The sequence below is a fragment of the Manis javanica genome, chromosome 12 (assembly GCF_040802235.1).
Source record: "Manis javanica isolate MJ-LG chromosome 12, MJ_LKY, whole genome shotgun sequence".
Lineage (NCBI taxonomy): Eukaryota > Metazoa > Chordata > Mammalia > Pholidota > Manidae > Manis > Manis javanica.
Window position 1 is genome coordinate 92,191,558 of NC_133167.1, and position 22,051 is coordinate 92,213,608.

General features: G+C 37.8%; 1 protein-coding gene across 2 annotated transcripts; it reads right to left on the bottom strand.

Annotated features, from left to right (window-relative positions):
- Window positions 1-832: 832 nt before the first annotated feature.
- DCTN6 (dynactin subunit 6) lies at window positions 833-21,979 on the bottom strand. Of its 2 annotated transcripts, none has more exons than XM_073219071.1 (7): window positions 21,885-21,979; window positions 13,336-13,400; window positions 6,465-6,570; window positions 5,033-5,121; window positions 4,027-4,065; window positions 2,875-3,017; window positions 833-1,407 (listed from the first exon to the last, which is right to left on the bottom strand). In XM_073219071.1, exons 1-7 carry the CDS (start codon window positions 21,905-21,907, stop codon window positions 1,309-1,311), a joined length of 564 nt encoding a protein of 187 aa, XP_073075172.1. In that variant the 5' UTR covers window positions 21,908-21,979; the 3' UTR covers window positions 833-1,308. The 2 variants fall into 2 exon arrangements, with proteins under 2 accessions (XP_073075172.1, XP_073075171.1); XM_073219070.1 differs by having other exon boundaries at window positions 4,027-4,074; window positions 21,885-21,978.
- Window positions 21,980-22,051: the final 72 nt, after the last annotated feature.

Consider the following 22,051-nt stretch of genomic DNA (forward strand, 5'->3'; position numbering starts at 1 on the left):
CTTCACACACTACCTGTATAGTTTGGACCAGAGGACGTTTGTTAGTATATCAGAGCTTGTCCAGAGACAATGCTTTAGAACTGCCATAGTATTTCAAAGGAAGTTATGTTAATTTCTGATCTTTTACCTATAAAATGTTCATATCAACAGAATCTTAAGTTGATCACCGGGGGTTAAAAAATGAATAAACAGCAGTTATCAAAAATTAGGGCATTACTGTAATGTATTCCTTTTTCAATCTGTTGTGTGCAGAAGTACAGTTTTCCACTTTTGAGTCAAGAGTATTCTCACCAAAATCAAAGACATTGAAAATCTGAACAAAGACTGATTTGTAGCTGTCAGTTTCAGAAATTCAAAGAGTTTTAACTATTCAAGAGAAACTATTTAGTATTTAATGTCTTAATCAACATCTATTGATTCAGAAGTTGAAAAGTATGCTCCATTAAATGTACATACTTGAATTATTAAACAAACTTGGAACTACAATAAAATCCTCAATAATTGGTAAATCGAACTACAACCAGATGAATAATTAGTGATCAGTAAGATGCCAAAATAATTTTGCAAATTTTTAAGTGCATCAAAATCTCTTTTAGTTTCATTGCCCTCAGAAACCCAGGACTGCCACTCAATGGTCATTTACTTGTCATCTTCAGACACCATTCTTTTTGACTTTGTATTACTTTTGTATTACTTTTTCCCTGATTACTTTTGTTTTACCAAAAAAGGAAAAAAAGGTTTTTCTTGGAAACAAAATGAAGTCTAAGTTAATTCAATAACTACTGAAATTTCCCCTGAAACTTTAAACAGCTACAAATCCACAAAAGGAAAATATGGTAAATACATCAGCTTTAATATATAGCTAGTACACAATAAAAATTAGAAGAGCTATTTTGGGAAAGTGAATTCAAGTATAAAAACTGATTAATGTATGTTCACTAAAAGTCCTGCCATCAGCACTTTTATTTGGATTACTATATTCTTGAATATAAATACATAACAACACGCCCTTTCTTATCATGGGTAGTCTTTTATATAACTAAAATTTGTGGCCAACATTTTATATAACAAAGGAAGACTAAACTATATCTTAAATTATCAGAAAAGGAATAAGGATATAGGGAAAGCCAATATATTTTATATAAATTACAGAGGATAAATACAATGAAAATCCTCTTTAACTCAAGTTCTACAAAAGAAAGTCAACATGTATTATCCTGTGAACTGCTAAAGAGTGCGTCAACACTGTGGCTGTTTTGAAAGACAGTGGCCAAGCACAAAAGGTTATCTTCATGTCATACACTGTTCTTAGTTCTTAACTGGAGTTGAGCTTCCTTTCATGGTCTTCTTTAGGTGGTGGTAGTTTGGCAAAATTTTCATCAGGAAATCCAGCTGTAGTGTCTGGGGCTAAAAAGAGAAGGTAATTGAGATCTGACTAGCAACCAGCAAAGTTAAGAGTACAAGGTAGAAATGATTATCACCAGGTCCTGGGATCACAGGTGCTTTCCAATGACCTATCTTGCTTCCCTTCTTTACAAAAAATTTTACAATGAACATACATTAAGTTTGGTAACAGAAAAAGTCAAAACATTTTACATGTGAAAATACATATGAATCACTTTTCAACCTTGGTTTTGCATGTTTCACCCTGGCCTCTAAAATCCCAGCGGGAGAGACAACATAAGTCAAACAGGCGGCATGCATGGCCTCCCACACCCTCGGCAGCACAGCTCCATCGCTCATCTGGTCTTCACTCTGCATGTTCAGCTTTGTTCAAATTCCCCTCTGTGCAAAACTCACTCAGGGGAACTTGTGAAAAATATGGACTTTTTTAGGCCCTTGCCTTACACACTTTGATTCAAATTGTCTGGGGAATCCTTTTTTAATAAGGAGCCCTACATTATCCTTATGGTCAGTGATGTTGGGAAGACAGTTTGGCACACCGTTACGTAACTGCAGATATTCTCGTGTACTTAATTCCAATCTCCCTTAACTCAACTACAGCTTCATTTCTCCCTGTTTAATCAATTTGCTGTTATGCAGAAAGATAGTGAATACTGGATTTGTTATTTCTTTTTTAGCATATAGAAGTAATACTTCCTTATAATAATAATAGCAATAAAAGCCATACATTACAGAAATAAAAGAACCCACAGAGAAATGAAGTTTTAATTTCTTGTAATATATGACTAAGAATCAGAGGCAAAGTGATAAATGTTTTGAAAAATATTTTGTTTTTGGGGAGGGGAAGGAGGCTGGGTAACTGGAGAAATATACTGAGTGTGCCAAGCAAGCAGAGTCAAACTTCCATCAGAACATCTTTGTCAAAGGAAGCCCCAAATGTCCTTAGGAAAGTCCAAGTACATACTCCTCGTTATTCTTGGTTAGTAGGAGGAGGTCATTTCTCATATGCCAGAAAAATATCCAAACAAACAAGCATTTTCACAAGCTTTGTTTATTCTCAAGCCAACTATGTTTAGTGAACTAATAGATGGAGCCTAGTGGGTCGTAAGGTTAAGTCTGGCAGGGTAATTCCTCACCTTTGAAGACTGATATTTTAGGAGTGAATCAATACAGTTTATAAGGTTTACTGATGTATCTTCAGTGAAAATGCCTACGACCAGGAATAGCCGCTCTAGGTTTTCTTTTCCCGTAATCAGTTTGTCACATATTTGTCATCTTTGTACATATTTTTGTTATTAACTCAGAGACAGAATGATTCTATTGCAAATAAATTCTAGTTTTAGGCATGTTTCTCTGGTTATGCTTTGTTTTATAAAAAGTGAACTTGCTGCCCCATTAAGATAATTATGTGGTATTTTGGAGAAATTAGCAGCCCCGGAAAGAACTCTTTAAAAAGGGAGGCTCTAGTACCTGTGGTCGCTCAGACTGTACTCGACGAAGACAGTCTGTGCCGTAGATGACTGTGTTCTCAGGGACGACTTCATAGGTGTTCAGGTTGCAGCATGCCCCAACGATGCAGCCGCTTGTCAGGATCACATTTCTGCCCACATACGCTGCACGAAAAATACAGGAAGAACATCAGATGTGAAACATCAAATGATCACAACACTATTTTCCTAAGATGATTTAAGCACAAAAATAAAAATTGACTTTAAGAAAAAAAAGAATTATACTAAAGCTGTTTAGAGTTGGTATAGCACTGAGGCAGGCACAGACTAGTATTAGACGGGTTCAAAACGGGCTCTGCTGTAGGCGACTGGACAAGTCACTGTAAATTCCATCAGCAAGTTTATCTATAAAGTGGAGAGACCACCCAACTTCACAGTAAAGAATAAATGAAAGAGTAAATGTAAATGCAGTGCCGAGCACATTTGGCACAGTAGTGTATAATAAATAGAAAATGACAATGATAATAATAATAGTTGGTGATCCAAATTAGAATAAAACCCAAAAGCAGACTAACAAAAAGTCTAATTTTGTTTAAAAAAGAAGCATTTTCTTTCATGCCAATCAGGACCAAGAGAGATAAACCTCCCAGAAGTCTCCTTATTCACATTCTTTCTGGGCCTCAGTGGTACAAGCTCCTGGAGCTGCTTCCCCATAGTGGTGGTGACTTTATATGACCCCCTCCCTAGGTCCACTTATGATAAGCAGCTTAGATTTGTTTCTGACTGGCTAGGATAAAGGAGTCCTGAAATTAAAGAATGAAAACAGCTAAAGAAACTGATTTTTTTTCTTTAATTCTACAACGACATTAATTAAAGTACCACTGAAACTAGTGTTTAGTAGAAATCTTTTTCAAATCTTTTGTCTGAGCTTTATGGTTTTAATTCAATTCATACAACTGAATTTTTAATTTAATATATTAAATACATTACTAGATTAGGTTCCTTAAAAGCAAAGAATGAGTCTCAGCTATTTTAGCCTACCTCCAACCACAACTTCTTTCCAGGCACACCATTTTGCCATTTTGCCATAGTTTGTACTTAGATTTTTTTCTAGGACACCACAAAGAGAAAAGAGGTAATCACTTTTCACAATAAAATTCTGACTATGGCTTACCTTTTGATTCAATAACATTATTATCTCCCATTTTCATGGCTTGGGAATCTGTAAGCTGAAGTTAAGTAAACATAATAAATATGCTCATTTTTTCCTCTACAAATTCACTAACTATGTCCTTATACTGCATTGGAGCAGAGGACAGAGGCATGAGATTGTGGAATGTAAACTGTTTAGGACAGTATGAGAATGAAGTTTTAATCTTTAGATTTCATCTTAAAAAAAAAAGTAAGTGACTTCTTTTTAAAAAATAAGGACCGTATAGCCCAATTTTGTAACAAATTTTTGCAACTGTTTTGATTAAAACTACTTTTCACTCAATCACTTAAAATACCACTGTTAATGGTTTGATATATCTTTATATATACAATTCCCTTTATATAACTGGGAATCAAACAGTGTAAACCTTTGCAGCTAACTTTATTTGGTTCACTTAAATTTGCAAGCATTACTCCATACCATTAAAATCTTTAAACACATAATTTTAAATAGCTGCTTACTGGTCCTAATTGTACATTTTATGCCTGTAGCTTAATTTAAATATTTTGAGTTACACATTCAGGTTTTTTGCTCCAAGTATTTCCTTCCACAAAATCCTGTTTTATTGATACCATGAAAGCATTTTACTATCTTTTCAGAGTACAAGAGCAAGCAAAAGACTTGGTGACACTCTGGAGAAAAAAATGAAATCTTTTCATTTCCACCTATTTCCTTGCAACATGCTTTAATCTAAAATTATATAGGAACCAAGAGGACAGAACTGTGTTTCTTAAATCAAGATAGAAGCCAGAATTACTCAGTTTCTGTGTCAGCTGCCACTCTGCTACTGCTACCTGTCAACAAGTTGTAGCAACAGGAGCAAGACAGTACCTAAAGATATGTGTGTGGGATTTGGGCACATATATTTGGTATACTTGCTAGATAAAATGTGACAATTTCTACAGAGAAGATACCTATACTAAAAGATAGCTGACGATGATTTTTCTTTAATTACTGTAAAGGATACAACAGCCAACTTCAAACACATTATTGGTGCCAATGATCATGGGTTTGGGTTCTGGATCTTCAGTATCAGGGGTGATATTATCAGGGTGACTATAAAAAAAAGAGACAAATCATCAGAAAGTCAACAATGCAATATGCAATTCTTTTGTTTTAGTATTTGGGTTCACTCTCTCAATTTTACCTCCATCAAGCTTAAAATACATAACTAAGTAGTTTCTTAACCCAAGTGCATATTTATACTTTATGCTGAAAAGACTTGATTCTGAGTAGCAAAAGAACTACTGAACTGAACTGTTAAACAAGACATAGGTGTGTACGAAAGGTCAGCCTTTATTTATTTTTTAAACTCAAAGTCCAGAGGGCCTTTCCCAGGACAGGGTGAAAAGAGATACTGGCTCTGACTTTTGGCTTGTTAAACTGCTATCAAAATCATGCTTAATTTGAAAAACTTCCATTCTGAGTGATCAGTCAAGATTGTGGAAAAAAGACAGATATTCACATGAAATAATTATTTTATGCTGTTAGGTAGTTAGGTCAAGTATTTGAACATACTGTGGTCTAAGAGGAAGAAGTCATTTTAAAATGGTGCTTTATCTCTGACAGTTGAGTTACTACAGAATATAGCTGTTTTTAACTGACTAACATTTAAGGTGCCAAAATATATTTTAAAAAGAAACTGCTTAATATAGTAAGAAACCTCTAAATCCTAACTCAGCATTAAGGCAAATCAACCTCTTTTATCAGTTAAATATTTTCCCAAGGTCTTTCTTACAAATTACATACATTGTTGCTATATATTGGGTATAAACTTGAATGTCCTGCTAAAATTTTATCTATCTAGAAAGCTTTACAAATGCTTATGAAAATTTCACAGGTAGTATAGTCTAGTTTACTAAGATCATGACCATGTGCTAACACACAAATTTTTTAATCTTTTAAAGTTAGAAACTGCCTCTCTGACCCCAAGTTTTTCAAGTATCAATCTTGGTGTTACCCCTACAGAGCATATGAAAATATACATCAGAGTCAAGTTCGTGAAACCAGGAATGAGCAGTAATCTCTCAGCCAGAACCAAGAAATCCAACCAGAACTGTCGAGGGTGATCAGCCCAGCACGTGGACACTGGAGGTCCTCGGGGACGCTTGTGCAGGACAGGAGAGGCAGCAATCTGCAACGGAAGATGATCAGACCACATGCCGCAGCTTCTCGCCGGCCAATAGCAAGCTGGGCACTGTGGGCACATCTGTTTACCCAGCTGGTCTTTGGTTTCCTCGTTTACTGAGCACTTGTGCTAAAAAAGATCCTTCATGTTTCTCTAGTTCTCAGGTATTGGGCTTTCCAGACGTCAGTCGTAAAATGTTCCTAGATAGCTGACATTAAGGAAAGCAGTTATCTGCAGCACTTGGTTTGGAGGATCTGTCAGTCTTACTCACGCATTTATGATAAGCGCCTGTTCTTCTATTAGGTTCCCTTCACCAATCACTATGGGCCCAGCTTCTGCAATAATTCGAGCTTTTGGGTGGATCACTGTCCTGGGTCCTGTTAAAAGTATAGTGAAGAGAAATTACTGGTGGAGGCTGCACTTCTAAGAGGAGGGAACTGAGGGGGCAAGGCTTTGGGAGGAACATTTTCTGAAGTGTGTGCCAGGCACCACACTGGGCACTCGACAGATGTTCTCTCCTCAGTCATTGCCATTAGCAGTTAGTGCCAAGGCTCCAGCCGAGGTGAGTGGAGCCAGACAGGCCTGGCTCACCCTCTGTTCTGGAGGCTCTGTCATCTCTGCGGTGAAGTGAGGGTGGTGATAAAGCGGTCTTACGGGGCTGTTGTAAGGATTAGATGAGATGATGTTTGAGTCACAGTATTCCAGCAGACAGGTGGCAATAAAAATTGATTCCCTTCCTTCCCCTCAGGATGGTACCGACAACGCTGTGCATTCCCAATATAGTGAGCCACATCACTGTGCCTTACACTGGTGCGCTACAGGGTTAGTCTTTTTGTTTAGGATTAAGGGGAAATATGAGCGGCATGGGAGTCAGAAAACATGACAACCAACCACAGCTTTGCTACCTCCGTTGCTATGACTACAATAAGCCCACCCACTGGAAGGAGGCAGAGTTGCTGCTGTCTGGTCTAGGGAAGGATTTTAACCAGTGAAAATTTGCAAAAGTTAAAGGGAGGCAGTGAAAGGAGCCAAATATGAGCACCAGAGTCCTAAGGCTCTGACGCAGGGAGACCTGAGGTTCTGCCTCCAGTTGCAAAGCCGCGGGAGCAGGAAGGGGCCCGTGGCATCCGCCTCACAAGCAGAGACACTGGCTCCTCAGTGCTGACTCTCCTCCCAAAGGCCTAGCCCTGTAGTGACAATGAAAACAATGACAAGAAAACAGAACCTTTCGGCCTCTCCAATCACTCCCTGCCCAACGCCAAGGCTCGTTTTAATGATAAACCAGTGGACAGGAAGTCCCCAACTCTGCAAGTCAGAAAGGGCAGGTAGAAGCACCGACAGTTGGTGGGAAGGGATTCAGAAAGAAGACACTGTCCACGAAATTCAGTATTCAATTGTGTAAGTTTTTGATTTATTTAATAATGTGATCTGTTTGTGACAGGCAAGACGCAGCACTGTGGGTTATAAGGAGACAAGAGGGAATCCATGCTATTGCTTTTGAGCTTTTATATCTTGAAAACTGAGAACGTTTAACACACTCACAAATGTATTAAAATAAATGAGGAGGTATTCCTGGAGCCCAGAGAATTAGAAGGAACCTCAGGACAGCTTTTCTGCCCCCTAACAATCAAGAACTGCGTGGGGGCTGATAAAGAGTGTGGGCCCCAAGGCGAGATGCACAGCCGAGGACGCAGAGCTGCAGAGCTGTAAGAAATAACAGCAGAGCGCCTTGGCTATTTCGGTTGACTCGGGCTCCCCAGATCTTCAGCTGCTGAAGTAAAATTTCTCTGGCAAAATCTCCTGTTCAGGATAAGAGACTTTAACACAGAAGATGGGATCTCTCAGATTCCTCAGAAGCTTCTCAAGTTGACCGTGACTGCCTTTTTTTCTTTGTTAAAAACACACACAATTTATAAAAGGAATACATGCTCATCATAAAAATTCAAACAAAGCAAAAAGTGGAAGATCCTCCCCTCATGCTAATCCCATTCCCTAGAGGTAACTATTCTTAAAAGTTTAGGGTATATTACTCCAGACTTAAGTACTACTGTATACTTGAGCTCTGTAAATATCACTGTATATGTATTTAATTAGAAAGTTAAAACATATATTCAATTTGAAAAGGAAAAAATATGGATTACAAGCACACACTTTTTTTGTAAAACCACAGGACAGTATTTATTATTCTGCAATTTGCTTTTTCACCTAATAAGTCATGGTGATTTTTCCGTGTAAGTACATCTACCTAGCTATTCTTTTTAATAGCTGAATAGTATTTCATATATTAATAATACAGTTTAAACAAGACCTAAATAATGGGCATTTAGATGTCACCAATTTTGGGGGGCGAGATGCTACAACAATGCTAAAATGAACACGGGTTTCCTTTGAAATGCGAAATTTCTTACAGTTCTTCTGGCTTTGGGAACCAATTTAAATCTGTAGTTTGTACAATACCAGATTTACAGTTTAGCTCAAAATGTTGTATGATAAAGGAACACAATCAGTGTATTTTAGGTTCTTTGTAATTAAAGCCAGGCCAGCACCCTACCCCCTGTCTAGGAAGTCTAGACCCTGGATTTCTCACTACAGGCTGTTTCTCATCCATAAAAAGATGAAATCTGTAACAGCCTACCTCACTGGGCTGAAGTGTGGAGTATATAAAATCATGTTTGAAAGGGAGATCCTGGGGTCTGGCTTATAGTTCTTAAAAACGGAAGGGTCATCATTACCTGACACTAACAGCTAACAAATAACTTTCTCACAGTAAACAGAATCACTCCTTCTGGTTTGGGAAGCAATGAAAGGTCTGCTGTACTCCTCTACTCAGGCATCAGGGTATTAACTCCTTTAAACCAGGGAGGAAAATTCTGCACTTTATTCTAAGACAGTAAAAAAAAGACCTAATAAAGGTATTTTCCATACTAGCATTGAAAATCCTAGGAGGAAGTGCTCATGTTGGCTGTGATAGAAAGCAGATCCTTTGCCGCTGTAGATAAGCAGCCAGAGGCACTAGCTATTCTACTGGTCCTTGAGCTGTAGCTTTTGACAATAAGCAGACTTGCAAGAAGCTACCTGAGAATGGACAAAGGTACCAGTGTGGGCCTGTGTTTCTTTAAAAGTTCCTCTAAAGTGTTCTTTGAAAACAATTCATGTTTTCATTTTTCCCATTCAAAAATGATAATACATGTTTATTATCAAAAAACAAACACAAATTTTAAAAAAGTAAATTAATCCCAAGTCCCATGTCTTCTTACACAATACTTAAAAGTAATGCCTGAGCTACTTTAACTAGGTGTTTTATTTTTTTATCATTATTAATAAGTTATTAAATAACTGGAAAACTCATTATAAATATCATGGCCTAGCCCTGGGATATAAAACCGCAGCAGCGTGTGTTTAAGACTCTACCTCCACCTGGTGGCAGCACTGCCAAACTACAAGTTCTAGCGTTTGGGGACTTGAAAGTGTCAGAGATGAAACTATCAACTTTTGAGTTGTGATGTAACAGCAAAAGTCATGAGCGATAATAAACTGAATAGTTCCCCTAAAGCTCCTGATGGACATTTTTTGGGCAGAGACTAGAGAGGTTCAGTATTTGGTACCAATATGATTTTGGCTTGGTGAGCTTCTTAAAGGAATGGTCTGACGAATGAGTGTCCCATACCGGGCAGCTACGTCCCCGAGGGCTTTGTGCTGGCGGTCAGCACCAGAGAGCCAGGCAACCGGAACACTGTCCCAAGACCCGGGCAGCGAAGCTCACCGAAATGTGGGCAACAGGCTACGCTTTTCTGCACGCGAGAAGCACTTTTACCTAGACTAGGTCTGAATTCAAACCAAGTTTAAGGTCTTGAGGTTAAAATGCTTTAAAAATAAATTTTACCATGGAAAGTTTTTTTAAAAAGGTTGTTGTGAACTTTCGTGGAGTTCCTTCTGGCAGGGTAGTTTATGTATTTTTCTTACCAAATGTGCTGAAACCCTATTTGGCATATCTCCTTGTTTGGAGAAATGTGTCTGGAGTTGGAGCTGCCTTACTGGCTGATGAATTGTTTTTCTAAATGGTTGGCTGGGCTTGATGCAACATGGCCAGAAACGCATTCCTTGCATCAAATTTCCATTCCCCTCATTTGGTAAAGTGTGTTTTTCCTGTCGATCTTTGCCACAGAAAGCAATCTTTGTGTACATTTTTATGTGTCAAGAAATAGCTCAAAAGCCACAAGTTCTTGAAAATTAAGACAATTTCTTTGACCTGTAAACTGAAGTACCTGTAAGAACTGGTTTATAGTCCATGAATTTCTCAAGTCAAAGCCACTGTTCAGTCTTACTGAACAAGATTTACACAATAAAAGGGAAACTTCTGATATACATTAAAAGCTCTAATGGAGAGAAAGAAAGAAAAAGTGGGGCAAGGTGCTTCCTTTTCCATTGTGCTCAGTTCTGTGTTCACATTATGATGTCCCAACCAAGTCCTGTCTTAACCCTGGGAGACTGCTTTTCAACCTATAAAAAGACTATCTAAATACCAATCCTGGGAAATTTCTGAAGAACTGTGCTTGCTGCAATGGTTTTCAGCTTTCAAAATAAAATTTACAGGAAATAAATGGGCATGGCCCAAGAATCAAGGTCGTCTCCTTAAAACAGACTTGATACTATGAAACCTTGTTTACCCACATTATAATTAGCAAGAGAGCTCTTATTTTTCCCAAAGTCTGTTCCCCAGCAGCACCTAATGAAAGGGGTTTTAGGCTCCAGCAGAGCCTCTCAAGTCATATGGTTTTCTTGTTAAGGACCATACTTTAAAGCTTTGGACTAGTTTCTTTGATAAATCAAATACCTGATTTTCTAGGAAAACAGATGACTGGGTTTAAAATTCTACTACACTGAAACATAGCAAAGAAAAAATTAACTTTCTTACCGAAATATTTCAGAATGGAATAATTTGGTAAGAGCACAACCAAATAGCAGATGGAAAGTTACATATAACATCCTGAAAAATCTATTAATTAAGCCACACTTAAGTTTACTGCTAGTCCCCCGAAAAAACAGAACTTACTAAGTGCTCAAATCTCCATAGCCATAGCATAGTGGAAAAAGACTTAAATTAATTATTCTGGCAAATTTAGCAAAAACAAAAACAATAAATGTCATAAATTGAAAAACAAGACATGGTGGGAAGAGTGAGTTTTAATCAGATAACTTATCTCCACTCTCAGCTGTAACTTTATAATTACATCTCCCAGGAACTTTTAAATCTGATGTATTATATCAGGAAAGTGAATTAATCACAGCCAAAAGATTAGAGATATTTTATACCAAATGTAACAATGATAGAAATGACTATCTAAATACTAATCCTGGGAAATTTCCATACTTACATATACACAATTAAAGATAAGAACCATGCATAATAAAAGTGACAAGAATTGTAGAAGACAGAACACTGGGCAACTATATCACTTCTGAATCATTTCCTTAATTTTAAAAATTGACATGTTTCTGTAAAGTATTTTGAGCAAATTTTGCTTTTAAAAACTGGGCCCAAAACAAACATAACAAATATTAACTTAGATCTATTCTGTGATAAACTTCAAATCACTAGTTTTGAAAAAATATTAGTTCTTTGCTATAATCCATCACTGAAAACCTGCATTGAACTGTCATTTTACATTTTAGCCATCAGAGACGTGCACTATCAGCTAGTGGTCAAAAACTACATGGATAGTAGATTTAAACACTGTATTTCCTCACATAATTTCAACATTTAGAGAGGGTAGGTGGGTAACAGGGACAAAGAAAGAGGAGGAGCACAAAGTAGTACATGACAGAGCAACAGGCAAGTGAGCCCTGAACCCTCCTGGCCCCCCCATTGCTCAGTCCTACGCACTGGCCAACCTTCCCTTTCATGGCATAAAGCCTTTATTGCTATTCTGGAAAAGCTCCTGCAAGTAACAGGAGTTAGTTCAAATCTGAAATACACACACACACACACACACACACACACACACACACGTATGTGAACCTGTGTGTGCAATTATGCCTGTAGAGGTATCTATACTATTCATATATAGTATTGTATACTTATTGTTTAAAATGGGCATGCAGTAGAAATTAAAGGGAAAGTTTATATAATTAGCTACATTATTTAGGTCTTATTTTTCTTCTAATTATAGAATACACTGTGAACAAATATTAGATGTTATTTCTGGACTCATGATAAAAACCATAAAAATATCAGAAAAAAATAATGCAGAAGAGCACTTTGAAAAATCATATGACCACCATAGTTCTCCTCCTAAAAGGTCTGCAAGCGGTTTGAGAGTTAGCAAAGAGTCAACATTGCACTGAAAAGGAATAGCGTCACCTTCTAAATGCTGAAATCCTGTCCACTTAATAATTAAAGAAATCCAAGCTGGCAAATTCCTAATGATGTTCCCTAACACTGGCATAATCTTCACTGGTTTTATAAGACAGGATACCTAATTTGGCTGGAGGCTTGGACTTAACCAAAATTTCCATTTTTTTTCTACTTAAGAATCTGTTAGTATAAGAGGCAAGGTATATTTTCTTTCTGAAAGTGTACTTAATTCACTGAAGGCTCTACTGGGGTAACATGCAGCTGCTATGTTAATAACTGGGCTTATATTAATAAAGCTATAAGGGCACATCCAAGGGAACTGTATGTAAAAGAACTAGTGGCTAAAATGTGAGTTGGGGGAAACAATAATGTTCATATAAGCATGCTGCCATGTGTTGAACTGTTTATTCAATTTAAATGTTAGGCCTCACCTCTAACAAGGCTACACTGATAAGATTTAACAGTTCAATTAGCTAATGTTTATTATTTTTTATTACTATGTATCAGGTATTGTGCAATGACTTTCACAAATACTCTTATTTAATCCTTCAAAAACCTGTGAGGTAGGTCCTCCTATTTTGCATGTGACAGAAATATAGACTCTATCACACTAAATTTTTTAGAAATATTAAACATTTATGGGAGAAATATACTGTTTTGTCAATGAAATTAGAACATCTGTGAAATAGACAAACATAGAAGATAATACCTAATTAACTGTAAATCACTGAAATGAATTAAATCACATCAATTCTTGAGAAATAAAACTAATAAACTCTCTTCTTACCTATAGTTACATCACCCCTGATTTCACTTTCTACACACACAACGGCTCCAGGAGCAATCTTCACACTGTAGGAAGAAAAAAGGTAACATTCACTATGGGTAAGATTTTAAAATATTATTATAGACACTATCCTGACAACTGCAGTGAGGAAAAGGTTAAAAAACTTGATGGAAAAATGAAAAGTAAATTGTAAGAGGGTAAGGTTTAATATATTATGAGAGTGCTCTTATGAAGTTCTTAGGTGGCACATTATCCAGGGGGCTAAAATCATTCCTGATGCCTTATTAAAATGCACGAGAAGAAAAGCGGCTTTGGATTCTTTTAATGCCAGCATTGTTTCTAAGCAGCAGAAAGACTGGAAACAATCTAGATACCCATTAGCATGGAACTGGTTAACAAATTATGGTACACCAGGGACTAATGCACAGTCATAAAAAAGAATGAAAATCCTTCATGAAAAGATTTGGAATGATCCTCAAGTATTACTGTTAACTAAAAAAATCGAAGCCAAAATATGGATAGTATATATGTCACTGTTTTTGTAAAAAAGGAGGAAAAAGAATTACATTCAAAATACTTAACAACCAGCAAGGTAATAATACAGAAATCACTGCAGCAATTTAAAATTTACAAATATTCCTATTTATCCTGACTACACATATTATAAAGCTGCTTATCAAGTAGTATAAATTATAGTGCAAACTATTCAAAAAATTAATAATATCCACATAATTTATTGATTTTTTTATATTGAGTGATCTTTGGTTTGACAGCCAAATCTAGGTAAATGCTGCCCTAGCTCAGCCATGAGCTGACATAGAGAACTGCATCAAATGACTTTCCTATTCAATTGATAATCATTAGGTAACTTGTTCTCATTAAGCAAAGAATTGTTTTTAGTATTATTGATTTATTCATGGTGTTAAATCTGTTCTCAGCTTCTATGATGTAACAATACCATTCTAGATATTTTGACTTCATAATTCTATTTGGATTTTTCAAAATTCTGATTTCTAGTTGTTCATTGTAAATACATAGAAATACAATAATTTTGTATATTGACTTTGTATCCTGCAATCCTGCTAAACCTACATAGTTCAAGTAGCTTTTTTGTAGATTTTCTGGGATTTTCCACATATATGATTTTGTTATCTGTGAATAGGGACAATTTTTTCTTCTTTCACAATTTGTATGCATACTTCTTTTTCCTACCTTAGTGCCCTGGCTAGGACTTTCAATGCGATATTTAATAGGAATGATGAGACCAGACATCTATGCTTTCTTCTAGCTCCGTAAGATCAACAAAACCTATCAAATTATCTTCTAAGTCACGAATTTTGCATTTCAAGTAAATTATTAAAACTTGGTATGTGATCATCCAACTGCAGTCTTCATGTTCAGTCAGGGAGAGAGTCCAAGGAAGAAAACACTTGAGCAACCTTCATGCTAAACCCTGGGCTAAGCACTATTCTAGATATTATCTCAGTTAATCTTCCCCACAGCCCTGTGAAGGTTATATTACTATATTACTACTTCCATCCAGCTGTGGAGGAGGATAGGCTCAGAGTCCATACAAGAAATGACAGGACTGCAGTTTCAACCTGAGTAGTTTGATTCCACATCATAGGCTTGTCCACACCCTCAGCTCTTGCTTTCTCATAGCAGGGCCTGTCATGGATGGGTGCCCAGGTTGCACATTCTCCAAGAGCCTTATCTCCATATAAGGGTGTGCATGAGTCAGAGACACCCTGGTGGGATTAAAACAAAATGCTTATATTACCTTGAGTTTGTCTTCCTTTATCAAACCAGAACACCTGGATTACACCATTAGTAGATAGATAGATACATAGATAGATAGATAGATAGATGGATAGATAGATAGATAGACAGATAGGATATTATACATATATATGTAAAAATTTCATGTGTTTACTTTTTCAAAGGAACAATTGGATCTATTGTTTTAAATTTAGATGTTATTTTTTTAAAAGGTCACTAGAGGTTAAAGAAAAAATAATGAACATATTATTTTAAAATGTAACTGATACACTATTTAAAGATAAACTTGTTTCCTGACTTAAAATTATATATTACAAAAAGGAAGTATATGTATCTTCATCCATATATATAAAATTCTGTAGTCAGAATAGCACTATTATAAATGTTTTTGTATTGTGTTAAAGTAAACATTTAAAATATAAAAAAAAAACTTGGTATGTGAAACTGTTGAGAATTTGTTGATCAAAATATTACTGACTTGTTAGCCAGAGACGGGTAAGATTCCTCAAGGGAGGAACAACCTAAGACAAGCACAGTCGCATGGGGGCCATCAGGTGAGAATATGGGGATCAACAGAGGTGAGGCTCAGAACCTCACCCCCCCTGCTTTGAGAGAAATCTTCTGCATCCGTGGATGTCTTGCTGCCCTTGTCTAGCCTGGATTAATACTTAGTCCATAGGCACACACCTGATCATCTACATTTGCCCTCTTACAGCACTAAACTATGTTTTCTACCTTTATCTTGCATCTACCTACCACTTCAGCATTTTATTAAAAATAAAAATAATAATAATAATAGAGGGAGAAATGTGGGATCAACATATAAATCAAGTACAAAAATCAAATGAATATTCATATTTGACCTGACTGTTTATAGGTCATAATGCGTGATCAAAACCGAAAGTTTCTGTGATGAATGCCCTTGTACTGTTCACCATGTAAGAAATTATTCACTATGTAAGAATTCGTTCACCATGTAAGAACTTGTTCGTTATGCTTCAGAAGATTGGAGACTGACGAGAATTAGGCTTGAGATGGATTAATGATTGTACATTGAGCATTGACCCCCCTATACTGAATTTTATTGTTGTTAACAATAAATGAGAGATGCCCTCTCAAAAAAAAAAAATATTACTGACTTGATTATAAACTTTCAAGAACTTTTCCTCTCATTTCAATGAATATGTTTTACAACCAAGCAAAGCTAGAGCGCAATGATTCATATATACCAATATTATTCTTTTTAGTTCTGTAAGTATTCATGTATGAAAATGTTTGCTTATTTTTAACTTGTAGTAGACTGCATAAAAATTTTAACAGTACTTTCTATTTGGTTTTCATGTTTGTTGACACTTCTCTGATTTAAAAAAATTGTAATTGCAAGGTTTTACTTTTCCAAATGTGTTATTATGAAACAGATTCAGGTTTTTAAAGTTTGTCCTCCTTGATGATTGCAAATGTTCATTACACGCAACATGAACTTAAACAGAACAGGCTTGCCATTCTAATAAAGTATTTAAGTTTTTAGCACATTTAACTTCTCTAACAACTTTTGAGCTTCACTTACAACCAATGCAACCAGTATCGGGGTAAGAGTGTGTAACTGCTGAATATCTGCGTTTGCTTGGCTATTTCCAAACTATCTCTGAGGGAACAGCTAAGGAACTACTAATATTTATTGCCTTCAGAGAGACGAGCTGGATAGCAGGGACACAAGGGTAGATGGAAGATATTTTTCATTAGATACCATTTTTTAATCATTTGCATTTTAAATTACACAAATGTATCCCCTATTCAATAAAGAAATGAAAAATAATTGAATAATTGATACAGTTTTCTTAAGACCAGGGGCCAAAGAGATCCTGGACACATTTCTATAATCAGGATGAAACTTTATTCCCCTTTCCTTAAAAAGTCCCTGTCAAGGCATAGAAATTCTCAATCATAATATAAGTTGGCGATGGGGATAGCAGTACAGCATGGAGAATATAGCCAATGATTCTGTAACCTCTTCCTATGTTGACAGATAGTAACCACACTAGTGGGGGTGAGGATTTAATAATATGAGGAACTGTTCAGGCGGAGAAAGACAAATAGCATATGATTTCACTTTTTGTGGAATATAAAAACAAAGCAAAACACAAGGAACAAAACAGCAGTACTCATAGACACTGAGAAGTGACTTGTGGTTACCAAGGAAGAGGTGAGGGGGCAAGATGGGGAGGAGAGGGAAGGGGAATAAAAGGGCACAATAATTCACAATCACAATGTAAGTTGATCACAGAGACTGTTGTACCAGTGTGACATACAGTTGAAACCACCATAAGATTGCATCTTAACGATGCTTTAATAATAATAATATGGGTAACTGTTGAAACCACTGTGTTGTATATTTGAAACCAATGTAAGACTGTCTATCAAAGATACTTCAATAACAAAAAGTCCCCCTCAAATCATGATCCCTACAAGTACATTCCACCTTTAATTTTATTTACTTTAATAATGCTTTCATGTAACTCTTAAGTATCATTTATGAATTTTAGACTCCTTACTTTCCCTTTAAGACCAGTTTCTCTGTTTTTAAATCATTTTTTCCATTGCTTTAGCAACCATCTTCTTTAACCAAGGATAAAAATATTATTCATCAGTGTTACTTCTTATTACTTTCAATCTACAAATAACTTGCCTACCATTACAAATATAACCCTATTATGCCATATCCACAATAGCACCGGTTATAGTATTTCTAGACCATTGTTCATACTGCTCTGTGCATATATCCACAGGATGCTTTATACTGTATCAGCAGAAACACGACACAAGTCAATGAAAGGTTGTGTTATAAAATAAATGTGAATACTTGGAATGTTCAAAATGGTTATAGTTCTGGTCCATTTCTTATCTCCTATTAGTTTGTTCAGGGTGGTGAAGTGTTTTTGTTTTTCCACTTAGGATAACTGTTCGATGAATTGCAGCTGCAATTTACTGAGACAGACACTTGGGCGCTTCTCATGGCACTGTCAGGACCCCACTTTCAAAAAACTGTACCACTATGCCTCAGGAATCATAAAAATACTCACAACGTTTGACTTAGGAAATCTATTGCTGGATTTCTATGGTCAAGAATTCATCGGGAGGAAAATATATGCAGAAATTGGTCACTGAAATGTTATTTATAATAGTGAAACCTTGTTACTAACCTTGATAGCCATAAAAGAGGACAGATAATGAAATAAGATACAGTCAATAGCTTACCTGGAATGCTATGTACATGCTAACAATAACAACAAGGTAAAACTACCTTTCTTACAGAAAAGTTTGCTAACCCCTGCTCTACATGGACAACTTATCTTCCTTTCCAAAACTCCACTGAAAGAGTAAAGGAATAAAAGAGGTATTATTCAAAGAGAGCAGAGATCAATGGAAAGGAGGTAACAGTAGATAAAAAATGTCATCAAGCTTCTGGAACACTATACACAGAAGGAAAAGTGACTGAGGCTCAGCTGGCAGGCACTAGGTACCCAGGAGGGGAGCAGATACGAGGCAGCGGAGGTAAAATCCAAGCAGGTGGGCATCTGTCACCCCTTGCCTATTCCAGGGTGCACAGCCAGGTGATGACCAGCCCCTTCCTGAGGTGCTGCGCTCAGGACAGCAGGCCCAGAGAGAGGAGAGGGTGACAGGCACGATGACGGTGGTACCACGAGCTCCCTTCCCCTGTGTGCCTCCCTGGCCCTCATTGAGAATCTAAGGCAGCAAGGGGAGTAGAAGATGATTCTTTTCAGAGAAACTATCAGACATCAGAAGCTCTTTAATGGCCGAAATTTAAAATTCACTAGAAGAATTGAAGTTAAAAAAAGAAACCTCTCCCAGAAGTAGTACAAAATGCAAAAAAAAAAAAAAAAGGAAATAGGAAAGAAAAGGCAAGAAAATTAGAGGACCAATATGTGAGGTATAGCATCCAAATAAAATAAATCTCAAAAGAACAGGGAAATATTTGTGGAGAAAACCATCAAAGAATAACACAAGAAAATTTCCCGGGATTGCAGGACATTACCTCAACTCTGAAAGAGTTCAGTGAATGGAGACTCATGCCATGTAACATCATCTTAAAGTTTTTGAACATTATGGAAAAGATCTTTAAAGTTTTCAAAGAAAGTCACATACAAAGAGGAAGAAATAATCAGAATGGCATCAGATTCCTCAACAGAAATATTGGAGGCTAGAAGACCAGAAGACAATCCCTACAGAATTCAGAGCAAAAACTATGTTCACACTAAAGCTACTTGTCCAGCCAAACTAGCAAACTATGGAAGGAAAGCAGACATTTTCAGACTTGCAAGGGTTTAAAAAAAAATTATCTCCTATGCACTCTTTATTAGGAAGCTGTTGAAGGATGTCCTTAGCTAAATAAAAGTAAACAGACAAGAAAGACTCTAGAAACAGAGGCACCAGTGTGCAAGGACAGAGAGAAACATCAGGACAGTGGTTGTGCAACAGTCTTAGACAGCAAAAATGACAGAGGGCTTCAAGGGGAAAATCTCCAAGAAAAAACAAAAAAAGGAAAAGAAAGATTATGTGATGAGCATTTGGAAAAACATAATTAGGCATTTGTCATATCTGCTAAGAACTGAAAAACATCAGTACACAAAAAAGTAAGGAAATGAAAAAATAAACTTAAATTTTTGATGAGTTCAGTTTGAGGTGCCCATGGAAAATTCAGGAGAAAGTCCCAGTAAGCAATTGAAAACTCAGATCTGGAGGTCAGGAGAATTCTAGGCCAGAAATACAGCTTTGAGAGGCAGCAGGGTACCACCTCTTTCCTACTGTCTCCACCATTCATATTCCAGAATCCTCCCAAATACTCCCCAATATTAGTGCAAAGTAACATAAAATATATATACATATACTTTTAATTCACACCAATTTCCCAACTGATAAGGAAGGAAAAATTCAAAAGGAAGACATAGAGAAAATTTTCTCCTACAAGTTTCAGTGAACAAACCTTCCTACCACAAAGTATTTTTAAAGCTCTAGGTAAAAAGAGTACATATCAAACAAAAACTAATAATCCCTGCATCTATCTTCAAGAAATGTTTGTGAGATTAGACACAGTTACAACTGTTTCCTTCATTTTGACATGCACTGACTTTCTACAAGACACTAATGAAGAAGCCCTAAAACTATCCAACTGTGCTACGATGTGTTGCTTGACTCTGATGAAAACACCAAAAATATAGCCTTTCTATCCCGTCGAAGAAAACTTCAGTAACATGGAACAGAAAACAGAAAATGGTCCAACCCTGCCCTTTTATAAATGAGGAAATCTAAGCTCAGAAACTAGAAATTTCTGGAAGCAAAGTTTATTCCTGGGGCACCATTATCCTAATAACAATCATCTCTTTTCTGTTAGTTGAATGTTTCTTGGAAACATCCTGTCATTTTGGACAGGTTCCCTATGATAGCCTTGAAGGTATCACCATTTGCAAATGCCATTTCTCTGTTTTGCATTTATAGTGGGTTTGTATGTTAAAACATACAATCGTATTAAGCCCTAGTCAAATAAATTAGACTTTATAAATAATGCCTCTTGTTTTAGACCTTATTTCCCCGTTCCAATTTTCTATTCCCTTGCCTGCCCTCTCACTATGAATATGGAAAGAACATTATCTAAAATTTACTTGTCCTGGACCTCTAAGAAGAATAACAGCGATTCACTAATGCTCCTCTGTCTTCAGTCTTATGCCTAAGGAAGAGGCCCCAGGTAAAGTCTGTGTCAATCAGAATATGTCTCTGTTAAGGCAGGAAATGATTAAATTCACCATTAGACTAACTAAAACGTGGTCCAAACATTTCCGTGGAGACTCAACTGCACCTCGGAGTGGTGGGGCGTCGGAAGCAGCAGGCAGCTGGGAGGGGAAGGCTTGGCCGCCTACCCAACTACTAAAATAACGAGTCAGCGTTAACCTCCCCGCTGCACACACACTACCATATATGCGGTACATGACACTCACGGACTATTCCTCTGTAGCTTATGAAGAAAGACTACAGTTACTGGCCTAAATAGAAGACAAACCTAAATTTTAATGTATGGCACCAGACACAAGGTCAGTCGGTTTTCTTTTCAAAAAGAGCAGAGGGTGCCAACACTGCTGCTTTTGGAAACAGTTTAACTTAAGCTCGTCTCTCGTCCAAGCCGTCCCTTTCCACCCTCAGATCCTAGCAGTGAAGGCTGCCGGAGAAGCAGCCACGGTTCCTGTCCTCACGCGGTGACAAAAGGGCCTGTCCACGCCGGGCGGGCCGCAAACTGAGTCCAGGAGCCTCCCCCTTTTTGACAAGCGACACACAGACACCGCCCACCGCCGGGAGGAAGGCGGGCCCCACCTGGGCGCAGGCAGAGGCGGAGGAGGCAGCTCCAGGCTGAGGGCCGAGGCGGCGCGGGTCCCCCCGGGGCGCGGGAGGCGGACGACGCCGGCCCCCACTCGCAGACAAGGCCGGACTCCCGTCCCGCGAAGGAGCGCTGCGGGGAAGGAACGGCGAGGGGCGGTGCGACGGGAAAATCCCTGCCGGCTCCGACACCGCCTCCTTCCCCCGGCCTCCCTACCCGGCCTGCCGCCTCCGCCCTCAGCGGACGCTGGGTCTGGGCGTTAGGCGGCATCTAGGCTGAGGGCCCGGGAGAAGACACTACCTCAGTCCCCACCGCTGGAGACCAGGAACAGGTTCCCCGCGCTGCTGAGAGCAGAGAACAGGCTTTTCTCCAATTGCAGACCCACCTTTTTTGCGTCTTCTCCGCCATGGTTTGGCCCGTCTTGGATTGGAGCCGAGATCGACGCAACAACCTGGGGAGGGCGATGATCTCTGCAAGCGATTGCAGAGCCTGGCGGAGCACGGGGGCGGGAGGGGGCGGGGCCTGGTCTGGGGGCGGGGCCCGAGTGGGCCG

Excerpts from the sequence above, each read along its gene's own strand:
- DCTN6 (XM_073219070.1), bottom strand. The coding sequence starts at position 21,907 with ATGGCGGAGAAGACGCAAAAAAG. Across the intron at positions 3,018-4,026 it reads TAATGTTATTGAATCAAAAG|CGTATGTGGGCAGAAATGTG; the intron begins GTAAGCCATAGT and ends TTTTTCGTGCAG. Across the intron at positions 1,408-2,874 it reads TACAGTCTGAGCGACCACAG|CCCCAGACACTACAGCTGGA; the intron begins GTACTAGAGCCT and ends TTCTCTTTTTAG.